We start from the raw sequence: 23,509 nt of genomic DNA, 5'->3' as shown, positions 1-23,509 counted from the left end.
GGGACATTTGAAAACGCGCGGCAACGCGTCAACGTTCCAGTTTCTTCCCGGACCAGAGGCGAGTGTTCCTGTGATAAAAGGATTTTACCTTAAACTAAATTTGAAAGGTACACCCAATTCTCCTAGCTCACGCAAGGAAGCGTTGGGCACTTGCTCCATTTTCAGAACTTCGTGAAATGGGCGAAACCAACTGGGAATCCAGAGGGCACTGATCACCGGGCATCTTGGCAGTCGATTACATCTACTCCACAAAGTTAGCGGCGAGCTCTGAGCTCTCCCGCTTCTGACCTGCGGGAGGCTAGACGCCCGAGATGGAGGCGGGTGTGAAGGGAGAGAACGCGTTAGGAGCCAATGGAAGCTGAGTCTCACCACCTGTGACCTTTCAGTATCAGAGTTCTGACTCATTAATGCTTTTCTTGGGAAAACGGATAAATTGTGACATAGTCATACAGTAAAAATAACTGAATAAATGAAAGAAGCCAGACGCAAAAGTGGGTTCTATACTATTTACAACAGGTTCTTGAACAGGAAAAACTATAGTGAAAATTTCGGAAAAGTGATTGAATTGGGGAAGCTTAGGGAATTTCACGGGTGATGATAAAGATTTATATCTACCTTGTTTGAGGTTTGGTTTGTTTTTAAGAAGCTTATGAGAGACATTATAATGGACAGGTCTGGCTGACAATACCTGAACTCACTAACCAATCATGACATCGCAAACTCATCTCCTGATGAGATGCATAGGAAGTACAAATTGAACCTGATCAAGCCTCAAGATCTAACTGCCGGTTCATAGGAAATACAGAAGGTAGTGGAAACGTGATAAAAGACACCATAAGGATAAAATCAAGCATATCCAAAATGCACAAAATTTTATGGGTCAAATAACTTGTCAAATGAGAAAGAGAAGTGGAAGGGGAAATACCTTTAAAATCAAGACTTCTGGGACATGACACAATACAATATTGCAATGTGTGGACTTTGTGTGGATCCTGATTCAAAGAAATCAACCAGAATATTAGCTGATAATAAGGAATTACTAAAACTTTCAAGGTATAGAAATGGTTCGTATGTCTTGTTAAAAAGGAGTTCCTATTTCTGAGACACATACTGAAGTACTTACAGATGAAATAATACATCTCAAATTTGCTATTTTTAATATTTATTTTTATTTATTTGGTTGCACTGGCTCTTGGTTGCAGCATGTGCGGTCTCTGACCTTTGATGAGGCATGCAGGCTCTTTAGCTGTGGCATGTGGGATTTTTTTTGTTTGTTTGTTTGTCACGGCTGAGAACTCTAGTTGCGGCATGCATGTTAACAAAGAAAGTTTGGCCATTTTGTTAAATGCTGAAGCTGGGTGATGGGTACACGGGTTCATTGCATTACAATATTCTGCTTTCAAATATTTGAAAACTTAAAAAAAAAATACAACAATATATAGCTTTTATGCTCATCGAGTGTTTTTCACTGAGCTTCCTCTCACCCCCTCCCTTTTGGTTAGATCAAATAGCTGCACAGAAAGGAAGCTGCCCTTCACAGATGAGTGACATATACACCCTCCAGGTCACAGGGACTTTAGTCCCTTCTATCATAAGTTTGCTAGCTTCTTGAATCTGGCCCCAAAGTTGCTCTGAGTTGCCCATTCCACCCACAGTCTGTTTCACTCCAGCTTGGGGATCTGGTCTTCTGTTGCCTCCTCCACAGATGCCCCACCTATGCCCCCTAATGCAGCTCCCCCTCATCCAGTGTGATGTGAAAGTCCTTTGTGTCCAGAACTAGGACTGGGGATAGGGCACCATGGAGTCCTCTGACCCCTGCCCAAGGAATCTCCATTCCCCTGTCCAGCCTCCCAGCTTGGGCTGGGGCAGTGAGGGACCAGGGAGGAGAGGATGACAGTATCCCCAAACACCTCAGTGCCAGTGGGTGAAGATCCGAGACTCTGACCGTATAGAGCAGGGATGGGTTGACCTGTAGGAAGTGTAGGCCTTCTTGACAGGCAAAGGTAAAAGGCTGGACTTTCTGCCATTGTGAATTGGCTGATAGATTGGGTTTCCCAGGTGGGGCTAGTGGTAAAGAACCCACCTGCCAATGCTGGAGACCTAAGAGGCTTGGGTTGGATTCCTGGATCAGGAAGATCCCCTGGAGGGGAGGGTATGGCAACCCACTCCAGTATTCTTGCCTGAAGAATCCCCACGGACAGAGAAGCCTGGTGGGCTACAGTCTCCAGGGTCGCAGAGTTGGATGTTGAAGCAAATGAGTACACATGTAAGGTTCCCCAGCCATTTTTTTATTCACTCAACCAATACTGAGATCTGTATTAGGGGAAGTCCCTGGAGGTACAGTGGTTAGGACTCCGTGCTTCCACTTAAGCAGACATGAGTTCAGTCCCTGGTCATGGAACTAAAATACCACTTGCCACTCTGCAAAAAAAACCTACGTCTGGTTGGAACTACAGCAATGGACAGACAGGTCTCCTGCCCTTATGGGTCTACCTGCTAATGGGGCAAGGAAGGTGACGACAAGTAACTCATTACTGTGCTTCTGCTGCCACGTCAGTCGTGTCCGACCCCGTGCGACCCCACAGACGGCAGCCCACCAGGCTCCTGTCCCTGGGATTCTCCAGGCAAGAACACTGGAGTGGGTTGCCATTTCCTTCTTCAGTGCATGAAAAGTGAAAGTGAAGTTGCTCAGTCGTGTCCAACTCTTCACGACCCCATAGACTGTGGCCTACCAGGTTCCTCCATCCATGGGATCTTCCAGGCAAGAGTACTGGAGTGGGGTGCCATTACCTTCTCCAATACATTACTAATACATTTCAAATACTGGGAAAAATTAAACAGGGTGTGCGGATAGCTAGACCATGAAGGGAGTTGTTTTAGACTAGGGTGATTAGGGAAGGCCTATGAAAGTAACATTTGACCTAAGACCTGAATGGTAAGGATCCAGCCAAATGAAAACCTGCCCACAACGAACTAGTAAGCGCAAAAGCCTAAGATTAGCATTTACAACGGAGAACAAAATATTTAAGCTAGTGAGCATTAGGATGCTCGGGGATGAGGTAAATTGAAAACATATCTAAGCTAGTAATAAAAGCTTCTATTGTTTTCATAACCCCTCGGGAAAGGGCGTAGTCAAATGATGTGCAGGCGTTAGAAATGCCTGTTTAAGCAGTCAAATAGCATCTTGCTGCTCAAAGGTTCTCATGGCAAATTATTTTTTAAATCATAAAAATACTTATGTTTGTAAATTACTTGAAAGTGACAAGGCAGTGACAAGGGCCTTGTGTGTCCACTACTCTATTACCAGAACCTGGATTCCCCTAACTTTGACTGGCATGTGATAGGGCTTTGCCCACTTATACCAAGCGAATGCTCCAGTTAACAGCAATCAGTGATATTATAATTGCTATTAATGACATCTGAAACAGCAACAAGATACATGAATGACAGGGTTGGGATATCTACATCTCTATTAGAAAAACATTCTGCATACATTTAAATTCTGACTGGCCTATTTTTTCTGGTAAATTGTTAAAGTGAGACATTGTTGAGAACTACCGCTGGACTCTTACGTTGCCTGGATATGTCTCTGTCTTTTGACAATCACTTTCTGGTGATTATAGTCATCAAATATTTCTAAAAGAATCAGTGAGTTAACAGAAATCATGCCAGGCAATGCTGGATTCCAGGAATTTAAGAAGACTTAAAGACTGAGACCTAGGTTCAAGTCCCAGTTCTGTGCTGTCCCTCACTCACAGCTGCATGGCTGTGGGTATATCCAAAAACCCTGGATACCAAATTTGTAAAAGTCATCTATCATCTGTTCTTGTCTAGATCACAAGAGCCTTGTAAAAATCTGAGGAAAACTGTAAAATAAGATTCTATTTAAGCTTTTGGAAGTGGCTGGAGATTATGTTGAGAGCCTGTAAAGCCTGTGCCTGCCCTGTATTTATTGTGTTTGGACAGACCCCACACCCTGATCTTCAGGGCCCCAGCAACTATAAGAGCGACTTTAGACTTACAGTGTTTAGGGGAGACCTAATGGCCAGTTTTTAACTGTCAAAGTCTGTAACTAAGCAGGGCTGATCAGCACAGAGCCCTCTGCTGGCGATACCGCTGGCCACATTTCTCTCCCATCATTTAGACGCTCTGTTTTTCTTCCCTTCCCTTCCCAGGTAAACAAACCCTCCCAATCCCACAGAGCACCAATCGAAACAGACTGCTTCATTTTGCTTTATTTTGCACATAATGAGGACAACCAATTGACTAAGCAGTTCCAGAACTGTTAAGTGTTCATTAATCAAGAAGTAAATGAGGTGAGAAGACAAACTTACTCTCCTCACAAATATACTGCAAGTATCACAGAATCTTGTAACAACACATGCAATACAGGTTTTTTAACAGACAGACAGCCCAAGGGAGAAGGGTGAATCCTGAAGATGCATGTGGGTCAGAGCAGGGGCTGTGCTCCAGGAAGCTGCACTCTACCTGGCGGGTCACATCTGCCCTGTGAGGCCTCTGCCCTTTGTCAGATTCAAACCTTTCATCCCACATTCCAGGCTCATCGTTCCCCCCACTTCCAAGGTGGAAATCCACGCATAAAAATCCAGGCAGAACCAACTATACTCGCCCAGCTGTGTGTCATGTGGCACATCTCCGGCTCAGATTCTGTACAGGAAGTTCCCATTGCTGTCAAAGAACTCTCGTCCCCTCTGCACGACTCTCTTGCTGAAGATCTGGTCACCTACCTCCCCTGCCTTCAGCTCTTCCAGCCTCTTGTCACTGGGTAATCCACCACTGTCAATTCCTCTGGCGCCCCTACAAGTGCTGGTAGGGTGATCTGCAGCAACAGGCATAGAGTTCTTCCCCTCCTCCAGGCCCTGGGCTCCTTTATTCCTTTCTGTCTGTCCCGTTGTTATATTTGTACTCTGAGTGTTCAATTCAATCGCTTTCAAAGCTGTGCTGTGACCATGGCCTCTGGATGAGGCTTCATCCCCAGGCAACAGCAAAGAGCCTGATACAGACTGGCCTGCAGAAAGCGGTTTGGAGGAATCTCCAGGGCCTGGGAGCTCCGGGAGCGAACGGGCAAGTCCGATTTTCTTAAGGACTTTTTGATCCTGCTTCAGTTTCTGTTCCAATGTGGGTACAAACTTGCTTTTTAAAACCCTTCGGATCACATCAGTGCTGACATCAAAGCCTTCAGCCAATCTGGGAACTGACCAAGACTCTGCAAATTCCCTGTGTAAATACCTGTGAAAAAAAGAAGCAGATTTTCCATCTGTGAAGACATCGCCTATCACAACAGTTAACAGACTATGTAACACTAGTGATTAATATATGAAAAGAAGAAGGCTTGGAAAAACTGCAAACACAGTCTCTGTCTTGCACCACTAAATGTCTGCAGCCAATTCTTCTGTACCGACAGCAACACCCAACTACTTTTAGTCATTTAATGTCAACTGGATTCCTCTCACTGCATGACAGGCCCCAGGAAGATCCAGGGGATGCAAGACGGTCTTTCCCTTCAAAAAACATACAATCCAGACATGCCTGACAGTACAGTGATGAAGACTCCGTGCTTCCAATGCAGGGAGCTGGAAGACCCAATGCAGGCAGGTTTGATCCCTGCTTAGGGAAGTAAGATCCTACATGCCCCACTACGAAGCTAAAAAACAAAGCAAGAAAAGACTGCTGCGTTGACTGAATAATAAATTGATTATTAAATTGGCTATTAATAAACTGATTGATTGTATAATAAATATTCAGCCCAGGGCCTATCCCTAAACAGACATTCATTTAAACAAACAAACAAACATACAATCTGGTGGTGGAGACAAATGTATTAACCCAGCAAAACCAGCAACACTATGAGAAGGATCTCAGCAGAGGATGCTATCAGAGAACCAGGGAGGGTGAGGCAGGGACAGGCTAGCACCACACCTGTGGGGCAGCCTAAGAATTCTTCAGGAAGTCTACCCTAGCGCTGGTCTGAAAACATGAGCAGTTGTAAGAAGCTGGGAGAGGGGAGGAGAGGAACAGGGAGTCCAAGAACTGATGGCAGAGCAGGCAGCAGGTGGAATACAAAGCAGCACACCCCCGTTGCTGGGAAGAGCTCTACTGTGCGACAGTGGGAGAAGGAGCAAGGCCATGCCTCGCTTAGGGATTCTGGAGTTTATCTCAGAGCAACAGTGAACAAAGAAAGAACTGTAAGCAGCAGAACACCATGAGCAAATTTTCATTTTGAAGCTCAAAGTGAAACAGGGTGCAGTCATCAATTAGTATCCTTGAACTATAATCTGTATATTAATGAACAATAACCTGTAACTTGCTTTCACTGACCAAGCATGCACTAACTGTTCCTGCAAAGTGCATACCCTCCCAGCTGCACAGCCCAGACAGTATCTCACACGATTCCTTTAACTGCCCCCTGTAGACAACACTTCTGAGCAGGGGTCAGTGTAGTGACAGTTGCTTAAGTTGCTGTTCAGGCCATGGGGCTAGTTTTGCCCAGCTCAAGCCAGTGGAGACCCCTGACCATTCAACTGGGCCTGTATAAGTGTCCAATGAACGCCCTTTCATTGTCAAGGGCCAAAATCTCCATCCTGAGATCATGCTAATGGTGCCCATCATTTTCTGAACGTGCATCCCATGAAGAACCACATAACTCAGATACCCCTGTGCAGAGCTCCAATTACTTCACCTTTTTCTAACCATCAATAACTTTTCCTGACGCTGCGAATCACCCTGCTTCTCTTTTTTTAATATCTATTTATTTGACTGCCCTGGGTCTTAGTTGTGCCACGCAGAATCTAGTTCCCCAACCAGGAATTGGAGCTGGGTCCTCTGCATTGGGAGTGTGGAGTCTTAGCCACCAGACCATCAGGAAGTCCCCCTTGTTGCTTCTTTATCCCATAAATATTCTAACCCTCTCCTCCTTCAAGGATGCTGATTTGAGATTTGTTCTCAAGTCTCCTTGCTTGGCTGCCTGTGAATAAACCCTTTCTGTGCTGCAGACCTCAAGGTTTCAGCACTGGCTTGCTGGGCATCAGGTAAACGAACGTGGTTCAGTTACCTGGTTCAGTAACAGTAAATTCTGGCACAAGACCAGAGGTGGAAAGATCAGGCAAGAGGCTGTCAGGAATTTAGGAAAGTCTGAACTCAGGCAGGGGCAATGAGAGCAGAAGAGGAGAGAGACTTGAGAAATACTTTAAGAAGGCCAAATAGGTGTATTTGGTAAGGAACTAAATACCGGGTTAAGAAACAGGTTGAGAGTCAGTATTTTTTGAGTAGGTAGTTGGTGGGAACATTCAGGGATATATCAAAAATAGAAGGGTGAAACTGTCAGGGAACAATGATGAATTCTATTTTGTACATGTTGAGTTTGAGGAACTTGTGCGACAGCCAAACAGCGATGTCTAGTGAACAACTGACTACAGAGTTCAGAAGAACGTGGCCTGGACATGAGAGACCTGGAAGTCATAAGCCAATAGCAAGAGTGGTTGAAGCCACCTGACATCAGGCAGGGAAATATGCAATATGAGATAAAAGATCTAGGGCACAACTGTAAAAATCTACAACACTTAAGGTGTCGGAGGAAGAAGGGAAGCCCAGAGAGGAAACAGAAAACCAGTCCTACGAAGAGAGGTGAGTGGTCCCCTGGGTCAAGACCATGTCTCGTTTAGGGATTCTGGAGTTTATCTCAGAACAGCGAAGCAACGAAGAATTGTAAGCAGCAGAACACCATGAGCACATTTTCATTGCTCAAAATTTTGAAGCTCAACCCAGTGATAGTTAAACAGGGTGCAGTCATCAGTTAAGATTCCTTGAACTATAATCTGTATATTAATGAACAATAATAACCTGTAAGGGTCAAGGGAGAATTTCAAGAATGCAGACAAGGTCAAATGCTGAGAAGTATTAGACAAGCTAAAGTGTTGAGAGTCAGTTATGCCTAGCACTGAGGAAGTCACTGGTGTATTTGTGAGCAGTTTCATTGTCATGATGAAACAAACAAAACCGACAGCAGGGAGCCAGGAGGGAACTAGAGGAGGAGGGAGTGTAGAGTAAACTTGACAGTTGGGTTTCCTTTTTTTTTTTTGTAATCCAAGTGACTGACTTAAGCTTTGCTTGCCAAGGCACGCACTTTGAAGATGGCTGTCTTCAATAAACATGCTGCCAGCCACACAACTAGATAAAAAGCCAGGCTCCAGCCACCCCACTGAGGCACCTTTGTTTTAGAGATCATGGTTGAGTTCAATAATTAACCACTTGGGCCACTTGCTTTTTCTCTTCCTGTGCTTTAAATTCCCACTGAATTCGCCAATTAAGAGTGAGCCCTCAAAACCCTACCCCCCCAAAAAAAACCACTCAGGCCCCAGAGTTCAAACCCAGTAAAAGCAGAACTCCAGGCCCTTGCAACTCTCTCTAGCCATGGCCCTGCTGTGTTGGCCTCAGGTCCTGTAAGTAATAAACTTCCACCCATCCCCAGCCAAAGCTGAGGTCATTGAAGGGCATGTTGTAATCTTAAGACACAACAGCTGGTCCAGCCACAGCACTGGTTGTTTAGGTAGACTGAGCCCAGCGCACGACATGGAAAAGTTGACAGAAAAAGGTACCTGAGGAATTAGGGAGGGATTTCACCTAGAGCACCCAGAGGACTGGTCCTAGACAAGTGAAGTACTGCCACTTCCCCAGTGACATGACTAGAGTACAAGACGGAGAGTGGAAGGCAAGGAGTCCAAGAAGCTTTAACAACTTTTTACCTAATGGCCTGATTTTTCTCTGAAATAAAAATATTATTTAATGATCCCCAAAGGGGAGGTGACAGGTAAGAAGATGAAAGGGTTAAAAATGCTGGCATTCAAGACAAGAGAGGAAGCTGACAGAGCTGTTGTAGGCTCATGAAATCTTGATCATCTCTATAAAATCCCCCTTATTCTAAGTCTCAACTCCAGAATTATTCTGGTGAGAAAAATGGAACATGACCTTTGGAAGACTATTTAGCAGTATTTATCAAAATGCAAATTCATTTACCTTTGGCTTCAGCAACCCTACTTCTGAGAATGAGTCTAATGCTTCTGGCAGATATGTACGTTGATGGGTACACACTAGAGCACTATTTGTTACAGTAAGTGAGTGGGAACAATTCAAATGCCCACCATAAAAGACCAGTAATATAAACTACAATGTATTAAGCATCTACAAAAGAGAAGGAGGAGCTCTCTCTTGGGAAGCTGAAAGATCTTCGGAATATATTAAATGAACAAAGTAAAGTGTAGAAAAGTTATTTATAAATTCTGTTTGAGACTACGAAAGTGAAAATAAAATTCTACATTCACATGAGCTTGCTTGTAATGTGCAGAAGGAAACCTAGATAGTGACACAAGAAAACTATTAAAAATACAGGAGACTAAGAGGGTTAACACTTCTCAACACATATGCAGTTATACTGCTTTAATTTTGAGCCATATGTAATGTACTACGTATTCAAAACAAAAATTTTAACAGTCTTACCGGATCTGCTCCATGGCTTCCCACGTCAGGGTCCTGGGCGGGGCACCTGACGCCTCCATTTGCCTTCGAATTTTCTGGAACCGGATGGCTTTTTTCTGCCGTTTCAGGGCACTGGGGGAGAGAACCAATGGCAGAAACCATGCCTAGATGCTAGATGGGTGGTTTAAGAGCCTTGGGGTCAGTCACAGAGCGTCCAACGCACTTCACTTTGCAAACACTACCTGGCCATGTCGGCCAGCCAGAACACCGCCCCGTAAGTCTAACACCAAGAACAACAACCCATAAGCTGTTGCTGAGTTCTTTAGTCGGGTGATGAAATACATCCTTGGTGAAAGGACCTGTGTTCCCAAAGGATCTAACACCTGCCCCTGCGCCCCTAAAAACGGGTGAGAAGGGCTGCTGCAGGACGCCCAGCGCCAACCGGGTGCGGACAAGGGCGCCCAGACCGAGGCCTGCTTCAGGCTGAGGGCCCGGGAAGGAGCCGGTACCTCTCCACCTCCTGCAGTTCTCGCTCCTCCGGTTCCCAGTCGAAATCGGGGTCCGGTTCTCGGCTGGTAGAGCCCGGGATGGTGACCCCCCGGGTAGCAAACCCACAGCGAGCGACCGCTACGCAGACACGCCCGCCCAGCAAAACGTTCAGGGAAAACGCCATGTTTACAAAGATCCCCTCCCTTCACGACCCGCGGAGTGGCAGGACCGGAAGCCGGGGATGGAACCGGAAGTACACGGGGGGCGAAAGCTGGGGGAGGTCGCAGTTCTTCCGGCTTCAGGCTGAGGGCGTGGCTTTCGGGTTTAAACCGCTCTGTGGCCCAGCCCTCCCGATAACTGCGGGGCGGGGGGAGGGCGGGTGTTTTCCTTGCAACTCCCGGAACAAGAATGAGGTAGAGGACGCTCCTGCCAAACGCGATTAATTTCAAAGACGAGCTCATTGGCCAAGAGCCGCCCCTCTACCCCAAGGGCTGCCCAGGCCGGCTTGTCTCCGCCACAGTCACAGGAAGGGCGTCCCCTCAGCGGTTCTCTGATGGCGACAGCCCCGAGCTGTGGGAACTGGACTCCTCTAGGAAACGGACTTCTTGTCGCCTGGATGACGTCTAGCCCAGGGCTGCACGGAGAGTCCAGATTTAGCGGTAAATCTAGGCTAAGGTTTGAAGGACAAGTTATAAGTCAGCCTAACGAATTGATGCTTTGGAACTGTGGTGTTGGAGAAGACTCTCGTGAGTCCCTTGGACTGCAAGGAGATCAAACCAGTTAACCCTAAAGAAAATCAGTCCTGAATATTCATTGGAAGGACTGATCCTGAAGCTGAAACTCCAATACTTTGGCCACCTGATTCAAAGGACTGACTCACTGGAAAAGGCCCTGATGCTGGGAAAAATTGAAGGCGGAAGACAAGGGGACAACAGAAGATGAGATAGTTGGATGGCATCACTGACTCAATGGACATGAGTTTGAGTAAGCTCCAGAAGTTGGTGATAGACAGGGAGGCCTGGCATGTTGCAGTCCACGGAGTCACAAAGGGTTGGACTCCACTGAGTGACTGAACTGAACTGAACGAGATCCAGGGGCTGCGAGCAAATGGCGAGAATGGTCTTCAGAGTGAAAACTGCAACCCTAAATATCCTCTGATGCCCAGTCATTTGAGTGATGAGCTAGGTGCTTCACTCTCATACTTGCAGTTGGTCAGATTGATGGCCAGGGTTCTGGAATGGAGGAAAAGCAGAAATCAGGGAGAGAGAAAAGGACCCTGTGGTACCAGACACCCAGATGAAGAGACAGCCCACAGATTCATTCTCTCTAGAAGCCACTTAAAGGAAAGGCCGTGCGTGCTAAGTGGATTCAGTCATGTCCAACTCTTTTGCAACATTACGGACTGTAGCCCTCCAGGTTCCTCTTTCCCTAGGATTCTCCAGGCAAGAACACTGGCATGGGTTGCCATGTCCTCCTCCAGTGGATGTGCCTGTATCAGGGATCAAACCCATGTTTCCTGCATTGGCAGCCTGGTTCATTACCAGCAGCACCACCTGGGAAAGACCAGGATGATATAAATGTGCTGAAATTCTAAATTAAGCCAGTGCAAATGGTTCTGAATTTTGTTGTACCAAAAGGCTAATGATCTTTTGTATTTCCTGTCCTCTTTCCCAGGCTGAAGGGAAAACTTTGGACTCCCTGCCCAACTGCAGAATGGCAGAGGGTTATTCTCGAGCTGGGCAAGTGAGGGGGTCCAGGGGACAGTTACCTGTTTTCTGCCTTCTCTTTCTCCTCCCAACTTCTAAGACATCTGGCTCAGCTGGGGTTACAATTTTCTTTGGTATTTTCTTAGCTACAGTGTATAAAGGAACTCTGTTCCTAAATGTATTGTAGTCAGCCTTTGAGAGTGCCTGCTGAAAAGCATTAGAAGGGATGGCAGCTTCCTCTTTTACACTCTCCTCCTGATTCCTCTTCTGATTCACTGGTCTTCCAGGTATTCAGCTCCATCCTCTTAGACTCTGAGGGGAGAAGGATGGGGGTAAGGACCTTCGTGGTGTTCTAAGGGGATGTTCCTTAAGGACAGAACCATCCACTACAGAATGGGATGTTTTCCACTAGGTTTGGGGTCTGTGGGGGGGGCCTGTGCAATGTTAGATTTGTTGACAAGCCCCACTCATCCAGCATCACTCCATACAGCACTCTGGGGTGCAGGAGCTGAGCTGAGCTGGCCGTGACCTGAGCTTTCTTTGTGATGGGCGATCGCTGGGAGCACTAGGGGTAACTTCACTTTGAAAAATAGAGCTGAAGACCTATTAGCCCTATCGGTGCTAGACTCAGCTGGTGGCTCATGACAGCCCTTCAGCCGGCTCCTGCTGTTTCCCAGGTGTTGGGCCTCTGGGACCTCCTCCTTGCTCCTGGAACTGGCAGTGGAAGGGCAATTAAGCACACTGCACTCAAGAGTGGATTCTTGCCACAGCTGACCCAGTGCATGACAGGACTTATCCTTCTTTTTTCACACCAGTTCACACAAGTCCCACTCCCATCCTTTCCTGAACCCGCAGGCCAAGCCCCTGGAATTAGGCCACCTCAGCGTTCGGGATGAATATCTGCTTGTCTTCCTTCAGTGTTTTTAGTAACCACATCTTGGACGGTCTCGGCACTTGGGAGGGACAGCCGTGATTAGGACACGTGCCCTTCAGGTGCTTATCAGACTACTCCTTCACCATCGCCATCTCTTCCTGAGGTGCACCCACTCTGACTTCTGATTGCCACTTCCACCAAACTCAGCCCAAATTTGTCACTTTAAGATTATACCATGTGCCTACATCTAAAGGACTCTTAAAATTTTTCTCTCCTTTAAAAAGACATGGACATTTCCTGATTCCTAGATTTCTGGATCCTCCTTCAGTGTATGATACTCTATTACCTCCTCCTTAAAATGTTTTGGAGTCCCTTGCCTTGCAGGACGCACACCTTTCTCACTATTTAGACAAATATTTTGTTCTAGTACCTGAACTATCATCATTGCTTGCCTGAACTGCCAGCATTCAGCAGGATCTTAATTGGATTCCCTGTCTTCCCTCCTTCATCCATCCATCCATCCATCCATCACAGCTAAAATGCAAATTTGTTACCCCTCAATTTAAAACTCAAGGTTTCCCATTAGCTCAAGTCCAACACCCCTTAGGACAAGAGACCCTCCATCAAAAAGCAAGAAACAAACATATAAACAAACAAAAAGCAAGCAAAGAGGTGGAGAGGCCCTGAGCTGGATCACCCCTTCTTACGGTCCTACTGTGCTCAAAGCCCAGGGACCTGGGTACAAAGCAGCTCCTAAGTGTTCCATATTTAAGCTTAGAAAAGGCTTCCATAAATCCCTTTCTTGACGATTCACAAAGTATACATGGCTAAGAAGTACCACCATAAAGGAAACCTATTTTTCAATTTTTGTGTAAAGATTTATTTGGGGCCAGAAGAAGGCTTTCCTCTGAGTATCAGTCCTAAGGGAAAGCTGGGGAAATCCTGTTATTTGGACTCACCACCTTAGGCACTCAAAGTCCACTTTGCTATAATGGTCACTGCACTCCCTGCAGAGTAAGCAAGCAAAATAAAGTGATGTTTCTAGAGCCTGTATTTGCAAAGGCTTGTAGAGAGAGGCACTGAGCTCAAATTACTGCAGTTGCCAAAAACAGGCACGTTGATGATGACCAAAATGTTCAGAGGAATTTCAAGATTACACTTTCTTATGAAATGGGTTGTGATGTGTATTCTGCCTCATTTCAAGGAGACTTTAACATGATGGTCACAGGTGCACAGCCTCAGCTCAGCTTCATGGTGTCTTGACTGCCTGTGTCGCCGTCCTGACTCCACTACTTTTGAGCTACCTGACCTTGGATGGGTTACTAAACTTCTGTCAGCCTCCATCTCTTCATCTGCTAAATGTGGCTATTAAAAGGATGTGCAACTCAAGTTGTGAGGATACCTTGTTCTCAGATGAAATAATGTATGTGAAGAACACTTAGCTCAGCACTGGGGCTGGAGGAAATTCGAGGTGCCCAGGTAGGCAAAATATGTCCTACAAATACAGTGTATGGATGGAGGGGATGAATACAGGAGCAGAATGAAGAAACACAACTCAGTGGTGGGCAGAGGCAGAACCAGCAGAGGCAAGAACAGAACAAGTGATAAACTATCACTTTGCTAACACTTAAAGTCAGCATACAGAGTCAGGAGCGTGTAACTCCTGCACATACTCCCCTCTTAGTAACAGATTTGACATCCCTGGGGCTTGTCCATGAAGCAAGGTGAAAAGTGGCAGATACATCCAAGAGGGCTCATTCATGCCATTTATTCCAACAATCTCCCTCTTTAAAGAGACAACTTACCGGTTCTTTATCCCTCCCCTTATGCTGAAACCGGTGAGAAGGCATTCATGAATGCGCTCACAGCACCACGATGGACAGTTCTTCGGATCAGTTAGAATACTGCTGGGAGGATTACTCTCCCTCCCGGGCTATCAAGGCCACCAGCGCAGCCCGCACATCTTCTGCCTGGGCTGGGGGCAGCAGACATTCTCTGATGAGGGCCAGAGCGGCCGCCTCTGTCAGGCTGCTGAAGTCTTGGGCCGTTTTGACCGGGAGGTGCCCAGCCAGCTCACAGAGGGCAACGTTGAATGCCTGACCTTCCTTTATCCCAAAGCTGGGCTTCCGGGGCCACAGAATGACCCGGACTCCCGAGAGAGCTGAGGAAGATGATGTCTTTCCAGGAGGGGCCCCCCGGGTGACAAACAAGTTATGCGCAATCTCACAGTCAGTCAGGTAGTCAGTGGCCCGACACACCCTGCTTATCAAGGCTTCCAAGTCAGGCCCTGGCCTACTGGTGTAAAAGAGGAAGCCAGGAGCTGGGAGGGCCTGGAGCACATGCAGACGGCCCCGAGGGTCCAGGGGTTCACTGGGGGCCCCCTCCACGGGCAGCCGGTGCGCCAGGTAGTAGCCATGCAGGTGGAGGTGGTTCACCGAGGCCAGGCCACCCAGGCTGTTGAAGCCCACGCGGAAGCCCGGGTGTGAGCTCAGCAGTACAGCCTCGACCCCGGCCCGCAACGCCCCGGGCAGCAGGCGCTGGGGGAGCCCCCGGGCAGGTTCGGGCACCAGTAGCACGTGGCCCCACTCCAAGGGGCTGACGTTGATCAGCACCAGGATGTCCTCTTGCTGGACAGTGCCGGGGCAGTCCCGCTTCCGGTGCAGACGAAAAAGGACCTCTCCTGGCCGGATCTGGTTGAAGTTAAACTGTTCAGGGTCAAACTCCTGCCTCACGCTCTTGATGTTCTGGGGGCGCCTTCTCTGCACACCTCGCTCCACGTTCAGCTGAGCCACAAAACCCACAGTCCCAGGGAGGGTTTGGGTCGGCAGCTCCCCCAGTGGGTAGCGGAACAGCCCCAGCTCCATCCGCTGCCTCCAGGCTGAGCAGAGGGCAGAGTCAAAGTGAGACAGTGGAGGCGTGTTCAGGAGGCTGAACGCGCCCCTTGGCCACTGAACCCCTTCCATCACGAGTTCCTCCTGCCCATAGACAAAGTCAGGAATGCCCTGCCCTTCCCAGTCCTCCTTGTTTGGAGGCAGCAAATAGGAAGTTTCATTTGAAGCATGTGGAATAGCCATGGGGCTGACCTGAAACAATCATAAGGTGAAAAATACATGATGCCATCCCATTTCTAAAGATTTTATTTTTTAATAATAAACTCACTACATTTTACTTATGTATTTTTATTTTTTAAAATCTTTTTTGGGGGTTTCCCTGGTGGCTCAGATGGTAAAGAATCTGCCTACAATGCAGGAGACCTGGGTTCCATCCCTGGGGTAGGAAGATATCTTGGAGAAGGAAATGGCAACCCACTCCAGTATTCTTGCCTGAGAATTCCATGGACAGGAGAGCCTGGTGGGCTACGGTCCATGTGGTTGCAAAGAGTCAGACACAACTGAGCAACTAACACACACACAAAGTATTTTTACTTACTTATTTGGCTGTGTGGGGTCCTAGTTGCAGCACAAGCGGTTTTCCATCTTAGTTGTGGCATGCGGGATCTTTAGGTGTGGCATGTGAGATTTTTATTTGTTTTATTAATTAATTTATTTGGCTGTGCCACTCAGCTTGCAGGATCAGTTCCTCAAGCAGGGACCGAACCTGGGCCATGGCAGTGAAAGCCCAGAATCCTAACCACTAGCCCACCAGGGAACTCCCCTGTTTTAATTTTTAAATAAACTTTACTCTTTGTTCTGATTACAAAAGTAATATATGCTTTTGGTAAAATATTTTGAAAACACAGAAATCACTCACAATTCTATCACCTGCAGGTTAGCATAAATTTTTGCTGAATTAAAGATATAAATCAAATTCTTTCTCTTTCTAAAAATTACACATAATGAATAAACTTTCTTAATGGAGAGAAGAAATACAGATAAATTACAACACTTATTCCAATGCCAAGGGAAAAATCACAGTTTATATACGCAGCCTCATATTCATATGTAGATAGACCTTGATTTTTTTTTTTTGGCCATGCCATGAGGCATGCAGGATCTTAGTTCCCCAACCAGGGATCAAACCCATGCCCCCTGCACTGGGAGCCCAGTCTTAACCACTGGACTACCAGGAAGTCCTGGACTTGTTTTTTTTAAACTGATCTTTAACTCTTATACATTTAGGTTTTTCTGACTTCTTACTATCATATACAATGTTGTGATGGACATCCTGTGTATCTATCTTTGTATATACTTTTATTTTCATTTAAAATAAAATCTTAGTTGACCATGGGTTCAGAAGAGGCTCGTGGCTCAGGCTTTCAATATACAGATTGGCAAACTGCCCTCCAGAAAACTGCACCAGTATTCCAGTGCCTGAGAGCGCCCCTGGTTTCAAAGCTTACTACTCCTTTTACGGGAACAGCTTTTCCACTGTTGTGCAGTAATTCCAAATGGCCACGCACACAACCACCTGGGTGAGGATGGCCAATCATGAGTGCCCAGAGCCAATTCTTTAAGGTGGAAATAGGTGTCAGTCTTCATCTCCACTGGGTCCCTGAAGCCCAGGGGACCCAAGGGGTCAGGGACATGACCTGCTATTGGTCCACAGGGGACTTCAGAAGAAAGCTTACCTCAGTTGAGTCGCCTCAGAACAAGCTTGGACACCCTCAGCTCTGCTGGTCCAGAAACTTTACAATAATAAAACAGAAAAACATACAAAACAATGTTTTGTTAAAAGTCAAGCTGAGTTTAATGGGTATAGAGTTTCAGTTTTGTAAGGTAAAAATATTCCAGAGATTGGCAACACAATACTGTGAATATACTTAATACGACTAAACTGTATGCTCAGAGATGTTTCAGATGGTAACAGGACTGAACTGCACACTTAGAGATGGCTAAGATACTAAAACTTTCGCATTTTTTACCACAGTAAACATTTTTTTTAATGAGCTTAAATTTTATACTTAATTTACTAAGCATAAAAATTTATGCATAATTTATACATAATTTACTAAGCATAAGTAAAATATAAAGTCTTAAATTATTCTATTAAAAGTGAGTCTAGGGTGGGAGGTGGGAGGGGGATTCAAGATTGGGAACTCATGTACACCCGTGGCAGATTCATGTCAATGTATGGCAAAACCAATAAAGTATTGTAAAGTAAAATATAGTAAAAATAAAAATTAAAAAATAAATAAATAAATAAAAGTGAGTCTAGGACACTTCTCCAAAGATATACAAATGGCCAACAAGCATATGAAAAGATGCTCAACATCACTAAGTAAGGAAATAAAATAAAAGTCACAATAAGATACCACTTGACGTTCTTTAGGATGGCTACTCTCAAAAACAGAAAATAACAGGTAGGTGTTGGCAAGGATATACAGAAATTGGACCCCTTAGGCACTGTTGGTGGGAATGTAAAGTGATACAGTTGCTATGGAAAACAGCAGAGCAGCTCCTCAAAAAAATAAAAATAAAATTACTATGTGATACAGCAGTTCCACTTCTGGGGGTATACCCAAAAGAACTGAAAGCAGGGTCTCAAAGAGGTATTTATACACCCGTGTTCAGAACAGTATTATTCAAGTAGCCAAGAGGTGGAAGCAACTTAAGTATCCATCAATAGATAAATGGATAAACAAGAGGTGGCCTATACAGGCAATGGAATGTTATTCAGCCTTAAAAAGAAGGCAATGCCAACACAGGCTACAACATGGATGAACCTTGAGGACTTTATGCTAACTGAAATAAGCCAGTCACCAAACGACAAGTTATTTATGATTTCACTTATATAAAGTACCTTAAGTGCTCAAATTCTGGGATTTCCCTGGTGGTCTAATGGCTGCAACATTGCACTCCCAATGCAGGATGCCCAGGCTGGATCCCTGGTTAGGGAACTAGATCCCACATGCCACAACTAAGACACAGTACAACCAAATAAGTAAATTAACTTTAAAAAAAAAATGCTCAAATTCATAGAGACAGAAAGTAGAATGGTGGTTCCCAAGGGTTGGAGGGAGGGGGAAGTGAGAAACTATTTGCTGTTTAATGGGCACAGAGTTTCAGTTTTGCAAGACAAAAAAAGTTCTGGAGACTGGGCTACCAAATAATGTGAACATACTTAATACTACTGAACTATACACTCGGAAATGGTTAAGGTTTTAAAGTTTATGCTACATTTTTTTTTAACCAAATTTTTAAAGATGGTAAATTTCATGTTATGTGTATTTTGCCACAATTCAAAACAATTTAAGCGATTCTCAAAATAGATTTAAGAAATCCAACAATTTGCTGAATTAAACCTAAGTAGGATGGCATCACTGACTCAATGGGCATGCATTTAAAAAAAACTCCAGGAGATAGTGAAGGACAGGGAAGCCTGGCATGCTGCGGTCCACAGGGTCAGACACGATTGAGCAACTCAACAACATCCAGTTAAGTGTCTCTCATTCATTCATTCAGAATCAACCCACTTCAACCCCACTGTTGACAATCTAGGGCCACCTCTTCTGTGCACCCTGGTCCATGTTCTGCTGAGCCACAAAAATCAAAGTATTTAGGAAGTAACTGCTGTGTATGAGGCAATGAAGACATGGCAGCAAATAAGGAGAACCAAGTCCACATCCTTATGGAACTTACATCCTGGGATGAAGTTAGATGATAAGCAAAAGAAAAACATTAACTACCTGTGGTGACAGCATTCTGTGGGAAACAAGTCATAAAACGGGGTGACTAAGCGGTGGGATCAGGGCATCCCACTTCTCTAAGAGAGATGTGACAGCTGAGCTAAGACAGGAGGATAAGAAGAGGCTTACAATGAAGAGCTAAGTGTTCTCTAGGCAAAAGAAACCAGAAGTCCAAGCCCACGAGTCTTGCAGGCAGCTGGTTGGCCTGTTCTAGGAACAGAAAGGAGGCAATGTTACTGGGGTATGGCCGGCAAAGGGGAGAAGACCCCCCCGACCAGAGAAGCTGGAGGGGAAGGTGGAGGCCAGATTAGCTGCGGGGCCTTATGCATCATGGACAGGAACTTGGATTCTATTCTAAATGGAGTAAGAAATCACTGGTAGGTTCTAAACAGAAGGATCATTTGGTATTTTATTTTTTGGCCACACCACACAGCATGTGGAACTTCACTGACCAAGGATTGAACCCAGAAGTCCAGGACTGTCTGATATTTTATAAACTTTTTTCTGTTACGTGGAAAATGGATTGTAGGGGAGCAGAGGGGAAGCAGAGACCACTGCGGAGGCTGCTCTAGTGGCCAAGTGAGCAGTGAGGTGACTAGACAACACAGATGGCAACAGAGTTAGGAGGAGCTGGGGATATGGGTCATATTTTAAAGAGAACCGACAGGGCCTGCTGACATGCTGACTGTGAAGACTGAGGGAAAAGGAAGACCTGGGAGTGACTCAGCTTCGGGAACCAAGCCCTGCAGTGGCATTTACAGAGATGGAGAGGGTGGAGATGAGGTGCGGGCAGGAACAGGTGACTATCGGAAGGGAGAGATCGAGAGATCAGCTTTCATTACTGAGCTTGAGATGTCGCCTGGGCACTCAAGAGAAGTGGTGCACACCGCTGGACAGTCACACCTGGAGGTCAAGGTTGAAGTCTGGGCTAGACAGAAATTTAGAATAACATTAAGACCCAGGGACTAGGACCAAGGACCCAGGGCCAAGATGGTACCAAAAGACTAAAAATATGAATAAATACATATCAGTCAACAGAATCAATAGAAAGTGGGTATGGTTGTACTGATATTCAAGTGAAAGAATAGAAAGAACTGAAGTCGCTCAGTCGTGTTTGACTCTTTGGAACCCCATGCACTGTAGCCGGCCAGGATCCTGAGTCCTTGGGATTCTCCAGGCTCCAAGAAAACTGGAGTGGGTTTCCATTTCTGTGGCCAGGGGTCTTCCCTGGATGGAACCCGGGTCTCCCACACTGCAGGCAGACTCTTTACCATCTGAGCCACCAGGGAAGATATTCAAGTGAACTAAGAGGCAAAAAATAATACCTAGAAATAAAGAGGAATACCTGAGAATAACAAATCATAGTGACCAGGTGACAGGACTGAATCTTCATAGGAAAACCAGGAGGAAGGGAACACAGGCATGGGCTGGGGGCTTTCCACGTTTACTTAGGTGACCCTCACAACAAGCCTGTGTGGTGGGTATCATCCTGGCAGAAGGTGAGAGATCTGATTTTGGAGGCTGACAAGATGTTTGAATTCTGACTCTTCCATTCACTAGGGATGATGTGACCTTGAGCCCCTAGAACAAAACCCATTTCTACAGCATGGGCTCTGGGCTCTCAAGGCTTAGCTGTGTCTCCCCCTCACCTCCTCTCAGACCACTCTTCCCCCTACCCACTCTGCTCCTCACTCTTCCTAAACCTGTTCCTGCTCAAGGCTTTGGTGCTTTCTTTCAGTCTAAAATACCCTTCCCCCAGAGTGTCTTCACACGCCTGTCTCGTTTAAGTCTCAGAGCAAACAGTACCACCTCAGACATGGGCTTCCCTGGTGGCTTAGGGAAGCAAGCAGGAAACCAAGGTTCGATTCCTGGGTCAAGAAGATCCCCCGAAGGAAACAGCAACCCACTCCAGTATTCTTGCCTGGGATATCCCATGGACAGAGGAGCCTGGCAGGTTACAGTTCATGGGGTCACAGAGTTGGACCTGACTTAGCAACTAAACCACCACCACCTCAGACACACCTTGGTGGCTACACTATCTAATGTCTCAAGGGAAAGAGGAAGAGGGAAATAATATGACAAGCAGGGAAAGAAATGTCTTGGAAAACAAACACCAGGAGCTATTTTTAATCAGTCACTCAGTTTTATCACTGTTATCCAGGGTTCACTGAACACAGGAAGGACAATAAGCTAAGGAAGCTCACCAGAGACTGCTAGATGACTCAGAGTGCTGATTTAATCATTCATAATGAGAAACATGGGAAAGAGCACAAAATGTTCTCGGTGGCTCATTGCTATAGGCCTTCCTCTGTACAAAAATTTACTAGGAAGCAAAATTATAATCAAAAGATTGGTCAGTGAAGAAGGGTTCAAAGTAAAGTGAGATGACTGAGCAATCTACATCACAGCTGGCCACTATGGCGGGGCAGTGTCAAGTCCCAGACCTTCACCATGAAAAGATGCAGTCTCACCCTGAAGTCCAAGGACGTGCACTCACTGGTTGGTGTTCTGTCTTCTTAGCCTAGCATAGGAGACACCATGACAGCTTCTTGTTCGTTTAAAGAAAGTGTGACTTGCGATCCCATGGACTATCCAGTCCATGGAATTCTCCAGGCCAGAATACTGGAGTGGGTAGCTGTACCCTTCTCCAAGGATCTTCCCAACTCAGGGCTCGAACCCACGTCTCCTGCATTGCAGGCGGATTCTTTACCACCTGAGTCACCAGGGAACCCCAAGAATACTGGAGTGAGTAGCCTATCCCTTCTCCTGGGGGTCATCCGATGCAGAAATCAAACCTGGGTCTCCTGCATTGCAGGCAGCTTCTTGTTTGTTGCCTTTTATTAACTGAAGACCAACTCTCTCTTGGACAGGAGCCTATTGTCAAGAGACTACACTCCAGTCTCTTTGACTGGCTTTCGTGTTCCCACTGCTCTGCAGCCTCTACTTTCTGGAAGGTAATACTTCCGCAGTGGTGGGACTCACAGGTTGATACAATGAGTCATTCTCCGACGATCACCTTATCATTATTGAGTGCTGGGAAAATTAAAGTTACTCAGCAAAAGCATTCACTCAACAACGGCCACACCTTGTGTCTGAAAATCATGATTCCCACTGCTCCTCATGGAGCCTGCAGTCTAGCAGGAGAAAAAGACATTAATCCAATCATCACACGTGTAAATATAGATGGCAAACATGACAGACGCTGTCAAGGAAAGCTCTGGATCCTCTGTGAGTGTAATGCAGATTCTTAATCTAGTCTAGGAAATCAGGAAAGGATTCCCTGAGGATAAGATGGAAGAGGAACGGAGAACCCATAATGGCTGAAACCCAGAAAGCCTGAGGAGACTGGCAGAGAGAGAAAGAGAGGTTGAAGTCGAATTACATGGGGTTGGTTTGGGTATTTAACTCCTTAATGGTTTTAAACAGAGTGACATGCTCGTATTTAGACTTTACAAAGATCAGCTAGTGGAACGAATTAAAAGAATCAAGAACTATATTTTGTCTGTTATACCGTATTAAAGTAGAAAACAACAATAAAAAATGAATCTCACTACCTCCTTTACTCAGTAGCTTGTAACCCCTAGCTTTCGGAATACTCATTCATGCATGCATCCAATACAAACTGAGAGCGTACCATGCATATGTCAAGCCACACACACACACACACACACACACGTCACTGAACTCCAGTGAGCCTTTGTATTTCCCCCTTTGGAAAACGGTAACTCACCTTGCAAAGATTTAAGAATTGAAGCTAATTATGCACAGCGCTTGGGACTCGGTGGGCTCTCAATAAACAGCCTCAGCAGGCAGCAAGGTTATGGTTATTTCTGCAGACGTGGCATGAGGGTTGCAACTAGTACGGCAGGTGACGAATGGCAACGTCCGGGTGGAAAAGCCCTCGCTGGGCAGAGATGGCAGCCGACCGCCACGGGCCACTCAGCGAGCCACGAGGTTTCTCGGTAATCCCGGCTCCAAACACTCCCCGGACTCCGCCCAAGACCGCCACGGCTCCCACCCCCGACACCTACTGCAGGTGAGGAGGACACACCGCGCGACTTCCCCCAAACTCCTACCGGGGCCATTGCGGGGTCGTGGGGCCCTCAACGTATGCGCGGCCTGCACGCCAGCGCGTGAAGACTGCCCGGCCCGGCCCGCCCACCCTGGAGGCGGGGCCGTGAGGCCTGGGCCCCGCCCCGGAGCGTCAGGCCCCGCCCCGGGCCCCGCCTCCAGCCCGCCAGGGACCGCCCGGAGCCGGGAGCCAACCGGCCGAACCGGGCTGGGAACGCCTGGGAGCCTCAAGGAGGGGGCGGGCCCAGGGGG

General features: G+C 46.4%; 2 protein-coding genes and 1 long non-coding RNA gene across 6 annotated transcripts; 1 reads left to right on the top strand and 2 right to left on the bottom strand.

The window, feature by feature from the left end:
- Positions 1-9: 9 nt before the first annotated feature.
- On the top strand, positions 10-5,759 carry LOC132658112 (uncharacterized). The gene is made up of 2 exons (XR_009597206.1): positions 10-1,053; positions 4,176-5,759. It is a non-coding gene; the product is annotated as an uncharacterized LOC132658112 (long non-coding RNA).
- On the bottom strand, positions 4,218-23,298 carry NGRN (neugrin, neurite outgrowth associated). The gene is made up of 5 exons (XM_027957058.3): positions 22,917-23,298; positions 17,129-17,185; positions 10,002-11,213; positions 9,514-9,624; positions 4,218-5,250 (listed from the first exon to the last, which is right to left on the bottom strand). The coding sequence occupies exons 3-5, from the start codon at positions 10,163-10,165 to the stop codon at positions 4,662-4,664; spliced, it is 864 nt and encodes a 287-aa protein (XP_027812859.2). The 5' UTR covers positions 10,166-11,213; positions 17,129-17,185; positions 22,917-23,298; the 3' UTR covers positions 4,218-4,661.
- Positions 10,912-23,298, bottom strand: GDPGP1 (GDP-D-glucose phosphorylase 1). 4 transcript variants are annotated; one of them, XR_009597201.1, is made up of 5 exons: positions 22,917-23,298; positions 18,301-18,417; positions 17,129-17,185; positions 14,367-15,644; positions 10,912-11,213 (listed from the first exon to the last, which is right to left on the bottom strand). XR_009597201.1 is itself a non-coding variant. In XM_004017753.6 (3 exons), the coding sequence occupies exon 3, from the start codon at positions 15,633-15,635 to the stop codon at positions 14,478-14,480; it is 1,158 nt and encodes a 385-aa protein (XP_004017802.1). In that variant the 5' UTR covers positions 15,636-15,644; positions 17,129-17,185; positions 22,917-23,298; the 3' UTR covers positions 14,314-14,477. The 4 variants fall into 4 exon arrangements, 1 of the variants encoding a protein (XP_004017802.1); XR_006056809.2 differs by lacking the exon at positions 18,301-18,417 and adding an exon at positions 11,750-11,999; XR_001022062.5 differs by lacking the exon at positions 18,301-18,417.
- Positions 23,299-23,509: the final 211 nt, after the last annotated feature.

Source organism: Ovis aries, chromosome 18 (assembly GCF_016772045.2).
Source record: "Ovis aries strain OAR_USU_Benz2616 breed Rambouillet chromosome 18, ARS-UI_Ramb_v3.0, whole genome shotgun sequence".
NCBI lineage: Eukaryota > Metazoa > Chordata > Mammalia > Artiodactyla > Bovidae > Ovis > Ovis aries.
Note: the sequence above shows the minus strand (reverse complement) of the source record. Positions and strands in the feature narration are given on the sequence as shown.